At 41.5% G+C, this 12,337-nt stretch overlaps 1 protein-coding gene across 1 annotated transcript in view; it reads left to right on the plus strand.

Annotated features, from left to right (window-relative positions):
- vstm4b (V-set and transmembrane domain containing 4b) overlaps positions 1-12,022 on the plus strand; it is a 28,427-nt gene extending 16,405 nt beyond the window's left edge. The window contains exons 3-8 of the mRNA XM_049563646.1: positions 2,895-2,948; positions 3,193-3,300; positions 3,432-3,465; positions 3,571-3,695; positions 5,930-5,994; positions 6,736-12,022. Coding sequence (XP_049419603.1) covers positions 2,895-2,948; positions 3,193-3,300; positions 3,432-3,465; positions 3,571-3,695; positions 5,930-5,994; positions 6,736-6,861 — 512 coding nt within the window. The 3' untranslated portion in view covers positions 6,862-12,022. The remainder of the gene's footprint in view (positions 1-2,894; positions 2,949-3,192; positions 3,301-3,431; positions 3,466-3,570; positions 3,696-5,929; positions 5,995-6,735) is intronic.
- Positions 12,023-12,337: the final 315 nt, after the last annotated feature.

Here is a 12,337-nt window from a genome sequence, read left to right on the forward strand (position 1 = left end):
TGAACGAGATTCGACTGGGAGGTCGTCCTAAGTGTTCAATAATCTTTTGGTGTGCATCCACTGTTTCATGTGTCTATTTCCCCAGAACCAACAGAAAATACCCTTTCCTCCTTCTATTCAGCAACGGATGAAGGAAATTATGTTGATTTAGTGCACATTTACTTTAATACTGCTGCAGAAATTCAATTCCAAAAGGAACAGATTAAAAAAAAAATTTGTGAAAATACATGCAGGGAGGATCCATGTCATAGTGTCTGCTGTAGAGATAGTTTTTGAATCCTCTGAAGCCTGCTTGTAGACAGTCAGTCAGTCAGTCAGCACGCAGCACAGCCAGTCTGCCTGTGGGAAAGTCTCCAGCCGGCGTGGCGAGCCTGCCTGTCGTCAGCTGCTGGTGGTTTGGGGTATTTCAAGATACCCTGGTGGGTGTCACTTCACGAGCTTCCTACCACCAGCTCAGCAAGAGTACAGCGGTGTTAAGACTACTGTGGTCAGATAGGGTGGAGAAATGAGTGAGTGTGTGGGGTGAGATTTCAGGTTGAGTATGGGAAACATATTTTCTCAGATATTTGGGACCCGAGCAGCACATAGCTGGGATTCTCATTACACAGATTAGAGCTGCATTCACATGCCATTGATTCCCCATTGGTGCTCATATTTGATTTTGGGGGTGTAGCAGTTATCTTCTCTATGCTGGGATGTCCAGTAAGTCATACCTATATCAGATATGGTGATGCTAAAAAGACTAATTCAGAATCATTTTAATGAGTATCTCTTCGTTCTTATTTTGGTGTGCACTTTTAAGTTTGTATGAACAGACTGTTTGCTGAATCCCTCCCTCAAACACTGATCATCCAGTCAGTGCTTAGCAACTGTAATTAAGTATGGTCGGACTGTCAAGCAGTTTAATATTTTTTCTTATGACCCTGTAATTATAGTGCTAATTTACTTAAATACAAAAACAATTCTGCTCCTTTATGTCGATGACTTATAGGGATCATTAATTGAGCATGCTAACTTTACTGCTGTAAACTTTAGTCTGCTCTGCACCACAACTGAGTTATCAAATACCATATTCTGTGTGTAGCCATCAAATGTATATTTAAGATCTTTTGCAGCATTTTAACCTCTTTTTTGCCACCCAGGACATTAAAAAGTCAACCAGAGGTGTTCGTAGAGTTAGCAATAACTAAATAGTTAGCTACATCTCACAAAAATCTGCCAGCAACAGTCAATTAAACTGGCCACATCAGTGGCAGCTAACTTAAAATAAAAAGTCAGTGTTAGTCTTCCTTTGTCTCGAGTCAAGGACCCATTGTTATGGGGTGTCCCCGAATTTGCCAACACATTCTCACTCCGACCTCGTCACATATTGACGTTTTGGTCATGGACTTTCCACGTCCACATGCGATGTGCAAGGTACCCTGGGTGTGTAGGTTGTTGACGTTCTGGGACACCGTGTCAAGTTCTCTTCTTTCAAGATACACTTCCATCATCACAGGAAATTTGTCGTTTCTATACAGTCTCACATACATATGTGCATACATATCACACTACGTCAGTACAACACCGTAAATTGATGTTTTTTTTCCTTCAACAACAAACACACATGGTTGGGTTTAGGAAAAAAGGTTTTGGCTTAAAAATCTTAGGGGACGCAAACACCACTATCTCGGGTCACAGTCAGTGTTTGTTGGACCCATCCACTACCCCTCCTGCCTGCACCCATTCGAACTTTCGCCACCTTAACTTTCGTCCTTGTCCTGCCGAGTTCCCCTCTGACACCGCTGGGTGCCAATAAACAATAACAGCAACTGTCCGCGTATCATGCTGATATTAAAGGACGCCTTTTCCGTTGGTTTCTGACGCCGCAAGTCACTGCCCAAGTGTTGGATTTCGACGACTGCCCAGTAAGACTGGGTTCAATTTGCATTTCATAGGATAGCAAAGGCTTGACCCATCCTGTTCTCCCTCTTAATGGCTAGTACTTGTTGGCTAGTACTCATTTCCTTCATTGGTTGGATTGGTTAGGTTTTGGCAAGAGGTGTAAGATTGATTAGGGTAAGAATGTCAGGGTAAGCCAGTCAGAGGCAGAGGAAGGCAGAGTAGGGCAGGTCATGGATTCGCTATCCTAGGAAATGCAAATTTGCCCCCTGGTAGCCCAGGTAGTTGTTCGGACTACTTCTCACATGCAACGTACATGGTTCGATTCCTGGCAGAGGACCTTTACCTCGTGCCATACCTCTCTCACATTGTTTTCTGTTCTCCCTCAATACTGACTATAAAATAAAAGCAAAAAAGGTGTAGCAACATAACTGTTATGGGCACGGCTTCACTTTTGAGGTGTCCTCACATGTCAGTTGATTATATGTGTCTTGTTATTCTCTATTGTCTCAGGCAGAACCAGTAAATTTGACTTCCTGCCATTTCAAACTTGAAATGTTCTACTGCTTGTGAAACAAATGGACAGGGATCTGAATGTTCCTTGCAGCATTTTGTTATCCATGTTGTTGATGTCCCAAAAAGAAAAAAAAAGTCTAAGGTGGTACATCCAGCCACTTAATCGGCACAGGTTACTTTGTTTTACCACAACAGTTTATTATAATGCTGAGAGAGAGGTTATCGGTCGGAGCATGGGTGGATGTGAGGTAAATGTTTACTATGATGCATAACTCTTAATCAAACGTTTGCATTAATTCATCCAGCAAAGGTTAAGGCTGATCCCTCTGGACAGTGATTCAGAAACGGGATCAGGGAGGGAGGAGGCCGACCTCAGCTCGTTGTCTTCCTACAATTAGCTGTATTTAAACTCCAGCCAGCGTGTAATCAGGCGGCAGGGAGGCCACAGTGATGACTACGGACTTTACATGCTCTCTTCTCTTTCTTTCTCCGTGTAGTGCACGTCCTACCGGCCACCAAGGCCAAAGAAAGCCTGTGGAGCTTGTTTGAAGGTAAATCGTCATATTTTTAGTGTGTTTGAGTGTGTGTGTGTGTGTGTGTGTGTGTGTGTGTGTGTTTGTGGTGAACTGGCACTGTATCGTCCTTGGCAGGCAAAAATAGCCCAACCCAAAGGATATAGTGCAGTGCCTTAAATAGCTCTGCAAAACATGTACTTCTTTTTTTCCTTAAGATTTTTGTGTACAGTGAAGCAATAAGCCTGAGGCTGATGTGTGTGTACATGTTTCTGTGTTTCAGATGTGTACCTGTGTGCAGTGCTGATCTGCTCAGTGGGTTTGCTGTGTATGTGCATGTTCACAGTGACAGTAACCTGTCAGTACATACAGAGGAAGCAGAGGTTAAAAGGTTAGCAGCAACATCATATCCTGTTTCTATTATTTTCTCCATGTTTTCTCTCTACAACTCCTCCCCTAAAGTACAATACCTGTTGTCTCCACATCTGTTATTATGTTTCTAAGTGTGTCATATCTCTGCAGATAATTACCACTTGGTCAAAAGCCCACAGAACAGGTAAGGTTTTAGGACGACACAGCCTCCAACAATAGCCACAAAAGCTAACAAACATTCAGATGTTCTCAACTGCACTGAACCTCTGATAATCTGATCTCAATCCAGCTCAGGAGAAACAGTCACCAGTGTGGTCAGTGTATCTCCTGCTCTGCCTAAGAAGGAGAGGAGGTACAGGAAGAAAAGGAGCAGAGACTACCAAGAGGAGATACCACCAGAGATACCGGCAAAAGGTAAATAAGAGTCCCTGGGTGCATTCAAACCTACAGTTTTGTCATAAGTAGCTTATTTATTGCACATCTACTTACTCTTACTCTTGGTTTATTTTGTTCTGCTTGGCTTTCCCAACATGAACATGCCCGCATTTGAGGTCAACATCAACCACTTTCACATGTAAACTTCAGAGTTATGTTGTAACGTGGAATGCCATGTATCTTTTTTCACTGAGAGCAAAAAATGTTTTGAAAGTTATTTTGAGTTCAGCACCGTCCCAATGATCATCATGATGTGGCAGAGCTCCCAAATCCTTAAATTTCCTCCCAACTCACTGCTGATGTTTTGAAAAGGAAATACTGCTGTTTGGAAAGTTTAAAATATCTTAGGGCTGACCCTGTTGAATGTTGCTGTTTGGTGCAACTGATACTGATACTGCAGCTGTTTGAAGCGGTATTAGTTGTTGGGTTTTTTGGCCACTCAGGGGAAAGCAGCTGCCGGTATCTTGCAATATCACAACCATCTTGACAGGTTTGCATTACTGGTGGCTCGCATTTGTGTGCAAACCACCAGTGGTTTCGACCAATCAGCATCCAATGAGGAGCTACTGGTAGCTACAGGCATGGTTTAGGTGTGTGTGACAACACGAAAAGGCAACTGTTAGAACAACAATGGTGGCTCCTGAAGAAGTTAGAATGGATGCTTGATAACATCAGTTATATCAGAACTAGAGAGTATTTCTTTATTGAAAGATAAGCAAAGGAGGCGTCAGTGGCTTAGTGGACAGAGCAGGCGCCCCATGTACAAGGTTGTTGCCACGGCGGCCCAGGCTCAAATCCAGCCCCCCCCCCCCCAAAAAACAATGTCTAAAAGAAGAGCAAAGAATTGGCACTGAAGTCTTTTCTCAGTGGAAGAGATGTTTTCGATCTTCTCCCTGACTGGCCAGTGGTAGACGATGATCATTGTGGTGAATGTGTGAACAAACATTTCCTGCTTACACATCCAGTCTACACCAAGCAACATTAAAATTTATTGGCATCCAAAGCTAACTAATACAAAAACCTGTGTAAAAACATCAGTTTGTTTTTTTGCAGACGGTTAAATGTCAAACCATTTGGACTGTTGCCAGGCAACCAGCGGACACCCAGGAACTGGATAAATTGTCCGCCACATACACCTTGTGTAAAGGCGAACTATTGCTTTTATACTTTGGTTTATGTACAGATGAAACAAACAATATATAACATGTTAATTAGTGAGCTTTGGAGGCGCTGGAAGGTGGACAGTGCCAGGCTAGCTGTTCTTCCCTGTTTCCTGGTATCATGCTAAGCTAAGCTAAGCTAATGGCTGGTGGCTTTAACTTGTGTTAGTGTGTTAGTTTCAGGAAGAAAGTGAATAAGAATGTATTTCCCAAAATGACAAACTTTTCCTTAAACTTGTAAGAAATTAAACTAAAACATGACACTAAAACGATGTTGGGTGATAATTATGCTGAATTCCATTTACCTCGGAGTGAGAGGTCGGAGCTGGGAATGACGTCAAGTTGATCGCGTTCCAGTAGCCAGTAACAAGTTGGTGTGGTTAGCAGAACTAGATCTAGCTAGGTGAGCCATTGTTAGCAATACCAGTTGATAATGCGTTATGCTGTATGTTACAACATAAAATAGCAGCATGTCCACAGATAGAAGTTGGACAGGACTGTGGGTAGGACTGTTTATGTGAGACACAAATAAGACAGAAGTGCTTATAAACAAATATTACTACAGCTTTGGCTACTGTTGATGTTTGAAGCAGCCATGTTGGATTTTGAGTTTGGGTTGGTGAGGTTCCTCCCACTTCCAGTAGAAATATCTGACTGGGAGAGGACAGAGCAAATGGAACGCACCATTATTTGTGTGTTTATCACTGGAGGTGACCCCTCTCACATAGTTATTTGATCCATTGTTAATATGAAAATACAGACCAATGCAGCTTCAAGCCAAAGAGGTGAATCATTCTTGTGCATTATTCAAGGCTCCACTCAAAAGACCAGTTACTTTAGAAGTGGGATTGAATTTTAAATATAAGAATCACTAAAGGCCTTGAAACATTTCCTATTATACTGGTATTAGTGTCTGTCTAAACACTCTGTGCATGTCACGTTTGTGGTTATGAAGAAGAGGTCTGGTTCTTGTTGGACACATAAATATATACATTAATTATATTTGCTAAACACATCACTGTAAAACCACTGACTTTTCTTTTGTCCTTGCAGCTCCCATTGGAGACAAAACACGGAAACCCAAACTTTTAAAACCACAACCGAGGAAAGTAGTGCTGGTGAGTTCTATGCATGTTCTTTAATACATTGTTTACCTTAATCATTGCTGCCAAATAATCAGGAATCTACCCAATTATTGTTTTCTCCTGTTTTTACCCTTGTTTGTATGTATATATGTGGCATATATCACTTTGGTACAAAACACTTGCATTTTGCCTAAAACCTACCGTACCAAGCAAAGCATTCATAATGACATGCTATTGTTGTTATGTGCCAAATATAATGGAGAGCACCCAGCATGAGACAGGAATGCCTGTAATCAAAAGTACCAGAAAATGTCATAAAACGTGCCACATAACCCAAATTTAATTTGGTTTAAACTGTCATTGGAATGAAGTGACTCTGTGGCACCAAATGCGGCAAGAGATAATTGAATTTTGGCAACCTCAAACCAAGAATCCTGTAAGGTGACGTCTGCACACAACCTGCACACATTGACCAAACCAACGCTGTAAAGCAGAGGGAACCAAGGAGAGAAGAAAACGTCAAACTTTATGGAGTCTAGTTTTCTTTGTATAAAGTATAATTTAGCATTCAGTTTTAATTCAGTTTAAAAGATTTCTGGTTTCATATACTGACAGCAATCTCAAGTTTAAGATTAATGATGAGTTCTACATAAAAATCTCTCAATCTCGCAGATCATTTTCTAACCACTGATACCACTTCCCTCCCTTGCCACCTCCTGCTCCCCCTCTTCACCATCATGATTTCCCTCTACCCTCTTTCTCCTCCATCTCCAGCCAAAGATAGTGGAGGAGAATCTGACCTACGCAGAGCTGGATCTGGTGAAGCCTATTCCGGAAACCAAGGCCTCGTGTAGCGGCACTGTGTACGCTCAGATACTATTTGGGGAGCAGCAGCTATGAGAGAAAAACACACACACCACTAATAACTGTGCCTTATGTAAAAAGTATTGTCTATTTATACGCTGTATTAAGGGCAAAATGTGTAATGTCTCACAATTATGACTTCATTGTACATATGATTTTATGTTCTTTGATATAACTTCCCTTTAATGAGACCAAGATGCAAAAGGTATACTGGAGTATTTCATGTTGATTTTTTTTCTTTTGCACCATGTTTGAATCCTGTGTAGCTTAAACTGGGAACACAATAGAAAACTATGATGCTGACTGAGACCAGATTTGTCCTAAATGACAGTCGGAGTGGGATTTACAGGTTAATCTGAGCATTTACATTGAACAATAAACAATTAGACATTTTAGGGATGCTCATTCATTTCCTTCAAAGAGTTAGATGAGGCAGTTGGTATCACTCCCATGTCTGTACGTCAAGAATGGAGCTAGAACAAAGAGTGGAAGCATAGACAAGTATAGAAATATCCTGGATACAGACGTTGCCATCTTGTGCTTTTGGAGCTAGAGTCTGCCCAGTAGCTCAGCTACTTCCCACCCATACACCCATTTGACCCAATAGCGAGCGGCACCTTTAATTGCGGGCACACCAACCGGCACATACAGCTGTCAATCATGTCACCACACCCCCTTTTTATAGCATCAAATAACTAATTAAAATCAGACTTTTCAGAAAAGTGTACACTTGAACATACGTTAGCATGGTAAGAACTACCTATAATGTAGAAAACATCTTTGGGAAAAAATAATTTGACAAGTAATGTTACTTCAATTTTTCATGTCCCATCTGTCAGCATGAGGGGTTTTTGACCTATACTGCAGCCAGCCACCAGAGGGCAATCGTAATATTTTGGCTTCACTTTATACAGCAGGGAGGCAGCCGGGCTTTGAAGACAATTTTTGTAGTGGCCAAACAGTGGAATTGCAATATCTGGAGCCTAAAAATACTTTTTCCCCATTAACTTACATTGTGAGACAGATTTCTGTAGACAGGAGTTTCACAACCCACTTGAAATGACTTATTACACTATTGGGATTTAATCCACTGGTCCAATACCATCGGGAAAGCCCCGAAGAGCCACACAATTGAATCATTTAATCTCTATACAAGTTAGCAGAGTGCTAAACCAGCTCGGGTGGCTGAAGTCTCTGGTGCGCCTGCTTTATGGGCCGCACAATGCGAAAGCAGCGCCGATCATCCAGGTGATTTCATAGGTGTTAGTTGAACCATTTAGGCTTCATGTGCCACTGAGCTGAACTTTCATAGGCAAGAATGGGGCCCAATGCTGTATCCAGGTCTCTTTATACATCCATGATACACAGTCACTGACTGTGAAAACAGCTAGCCTGGCTCTAGCTAGCTAACTAGCTAATAAAGCTAGGTTAAATTAGGCCTATGTGCTGTAACTGTTTCTCACCAGCGTCTCCTGGCTGTTGAAAAATGAAAAAAATATGCACGTAACTCCCTGTAAAACCACAGATTTTTGTATTTGTGTATGGATAAGACAAAATAGATAAATTAATTAGTGAGTTTTAGTGTATTTTTAAACTTGCTGTTAACCCCCTGATCTGGCGTTTGGGACTTTCCCAAGCTAAGCTAATAGCTTCATACTTCATGTACAGACCCATGAGAGGTAAGTAACAATCATCTCATCCAAGCTATTTACCAAAATGTTGAACTATTCCTTTAAAATTATAACTACGTATTATTTTAGATAGTTGCATTTTAATACATTAAAAACATGAAGGCTTTTTATGTAAGCAGAAATTGCAATGCTATACTAGTTCCTATGAGATCCTTAACTCTATGTTATTTCTTAAGTCTGTTGCTTAAACTCACTGACACAGTGAATTGTGGGAAATCCCAGCTAGGGTAAACAGATTTATGAAGGAGGGACGTAGTAAATTCAAGACATCCGTTGTTACGGATGTATACTAATGCATTTTCAAATGTGATTTACTTCAAGTGTGTTCCCAGTGTTATCTGCCTCACCACATCTGTGTTTAGTGTGTTTCTGTGTGTCAGACTGTAGTTTATCATGACCACAACTCCACAGAGTTGATATTAAAATAGCGATTAGCCCCCGGACCTCCCCTCACGGGCAAGTATGTGAGACCATGCGAGCCCTTTCATCTGGTGCCAACATCAACTTAACAGGCTGTTAGCGACACACACATGAACATATACAAAGGTGGAGTAACATAGGCTTAACTCCCTCGTAGACACACTCACACAAAGGCACATAGTGTAAATCCAAAAAACTGAAAACAACTGTGACACCTGATCTACAAACAGAGACAAACTAAGGCCTGTGTTTGGACTGGTTCACATTAACAAAGTCTTAGTTTACTCCAAATCTTAAGGTGATTTTGTTGTTTGAGATGAGATAAGAGCCAGAAGCCATATCAGCTCTACTCCCACATACCTTGGTACGGTTTCCTTGCTTTCTCACTTTCCGTGAATCTGAGTGTGAAAGTGCTTAGGCTTCTTTTTCCATCTAATGATGCTCTGGATTCAGGCATGGAAAAGCAGAGGAGAGTTTTTTAAACAGTGAACTTGAAACCCAGACACAAAGGCACCGGATCCCTCCCTTCCCCCAAGACTTTCACTATCTTATGTGGAGTTATCCATGCAGATGGAGCCCCACACAAATACGAGTCTCAATCTCTGCTCCAGCCCAGTTGCCAGAGGAAAATGTTGGCAGTGTACATTTCTGCAAACCACAAATACATTACATTTGTACATTTTATACTTATCATATCAGTGTTTGTAGAGTGATGTAATATAAGCTGACTTTGTCACCAGGTGGTGGAGGGAATGGTGGATGATGTGTCACCTAGGCCTATGCCAAACTGCAGACTACTACAGACCACTTTTTGAGACCAAAAAAACCCCAAACAGCTGTGATTTAGTGAATCATGGCTGTGTTTCCAGCATCTTTGTAGGGACCATATGTGGGTGTTTTGTAGCAACCCCTTGCTGTTTTTCCAGCAACTTTTTAGGCATGAAAAATTGTTATTTTACAAAGACATTGTTGCTTTTCCCCCCAAGACTGCGGACAAAAAGTAGTTGTTTTTTTACTAAGACAGCTCTGCCTCACCTCCCATGATAGTAGCCCAAAAACTGATTGCTTTTTTACCGAGACGTCGCCACTTTTCCTGCTGGAATCAAGCTCCTCAAACGGAGTACTTCAAGCCGAACATGATCTTTTCCTAACCATACCCACATGGTTTTTGTGACTAACTAGGCTGACCAAACGTCCTCTTTTGCCCGGACATGTCCACTTTTCACGTCCTGTCTGGGGCGTCCCGGGGCGTCCGGGGTTTTTTTTTATAAACTGATGATAATGTCCGGTTTTCCGTGTGTTTGTGTGTGTGTGTGTGTTAGAGTGCAGCACGGGCCGCATATTTCTGTCCGAACCCGAACCGAGCCTGACATTATTTAATGACCTAAGCACTGAGTTTGTGTCACACAGTGGTTACAGGCCGGGTGCTCAGCTGCGGAGAGGGAGACCTCCGTGTTTGAGACGGGAGCGAGCGGCGGGAGGTCCGAGGCTTCCAGCGAGGGGAGAGGGAGAAATATAACAAAATAAGATAAAATACGACAAACCTGTCTCCCTCTTTTATTTTATTTTCAGCGTTTAATCAAGGCGGAGGCGGGCGGCTGGAGGTCCGAGACTTCCAGCGAGGGGAGAGGTAGAAACAAATAGCCAATGTGTGTCTGTGTGTGTTATGTTCAGGTGTTGTCACGTAAATAACAGTGCCCAAGCAATAAACAGGACAGACAATAGGATTCTATTTATTTTTACACTACATTTTCACTGAAAGCTGACTGAATCCGACCCGAGCCCGAATACAATTTATAGCTACATTTTTGACCAAACCCGGCCCGGCCTGTCGGGTACCGTCAGGCTCGGATTGCCACACTCTAGTGTGTGTATGTGTCCCTATTGGGGCCTATCTGAATTTCTGTCTTTGAGAGATATTATTTTGTAATATAACTGAATTTTCTATGCATACATATAAATTTTAAATATATTAAAATTATAAGGCATCTTTGAGTAAACTGCGAGTATCATTTAAGTAGGCTATGTCGTGTCCTCTTTTTTGGAAATCAAAATATGGTCACCCTAGACTAAACCTAACACATATTAACCACAGTGTTGTTGAAATGTAAAGTTTCAACGTATCCACAACATTATAACGTACAAATATAACATATCTATGGTTTGCATATACTGTCAATGCCAACATTTTATCTGGCAACTGGGTTGTTAGCCCCCTTTTCGTCGTGTGTGTTAGCTAAACCAGCTACATATCTGGTAACCAGTAGTTAGAAAGTATTTAGGCACTTGAGTTAAATGATTTGACTTTTATGTAAAACATTTAAGAGTGAACTTATACGTGGTATTTGATTTTTAGTTTTGCAGCAACTTTATGAGTATCTGTGTTGCAACTGTGGTTAGCTAGCTAACAGCTGATGACATTTATTGGATTGCTGTGACAAAAGAGTCAGTCTACAGTCACAAAAAGACAGAAGTCTACTTAAAATTGTCAAGAAAGCCAAATTGTTTGTTGTATTCTCAATCAACAGTTGTTGCACAGAAGTTGATTTCCAATACGCCAGCCAGGAGACTCTCAAAAAAACCCCACCAAATACAGTACAGGACAAAGATTTCTAGCCATCACCACAACTTTATAACCCATTTTTACAGCAGGCTGGCGGTTGTGGACTTTGACATTCTGTTTCCCTGCCTAATACATTTCAATTCAAACCACTATCAACCTCCACTTGTCACCAGTCCAATTTTCCATTGTTGTTCCCTCTTGTATTATTCAGTTGCACAGTGTGTATTATCCGTGTATGAAATGACTGAAAGTGACCTTTCAGTAGTGGGCAGAAGTGTCTTAAAAATGCCCTGAGACTGTGAAATGTAAAGTTTCTTCCAGACCACATTGTCCTTAATGGGAATCCACTAACTAGAACCATGTGTGTGAATTGTGCCTCTCCCTCTCTCCTCTCCCTCTCCCTGCCCACCACTGACCTCTGCATTCATCAGCATTCCAGCATTTCCTCTCTTGTTCATTTTGTACATTTCATCTGTACAGTAGTGTGTATCAGTAAGTGAAATAAATATAAAAGCTGATGTAAGCATATGCTGCCACAGAAGTGTTGTTAACCATGCTAGTGGTGTCGCTCTGGCGATGTTCTGTCTGTCTGTCTGATATTGAAATATCTCCACAGCAATTGGGTGCGTTTCCATAATACTTAATAGAGACATTAATGCCTCCCCACAGGGTAACGCCCTCAGATTTCGGTGATCTCCTGACTTTTCCTTGAGCGTCACCAAGAGGTCAAAATGTGTCACTTATCCTCTGAAATATCTAAAAATTCCAACTCCTTTGACTTTTCCAATGTTCTCTCAGGATGTATAGAGACTTTTCATCTAGAGCCAGGTCAAATTTT

Source organism: Epinephelus fuscoguttatus, linkage group LG20, assembly GCF_011397635.1.
Source record: "Epinephelus fuscoguttatus linkage group LG20, E.fuscoguttatus.final_Chr_v1".
NCBI lineage: Eukaryota > Metazoa > Chordata > Actinopteri > Perciformes > Serranidae > Epinephelus > Epinephelus fuscoguttatus.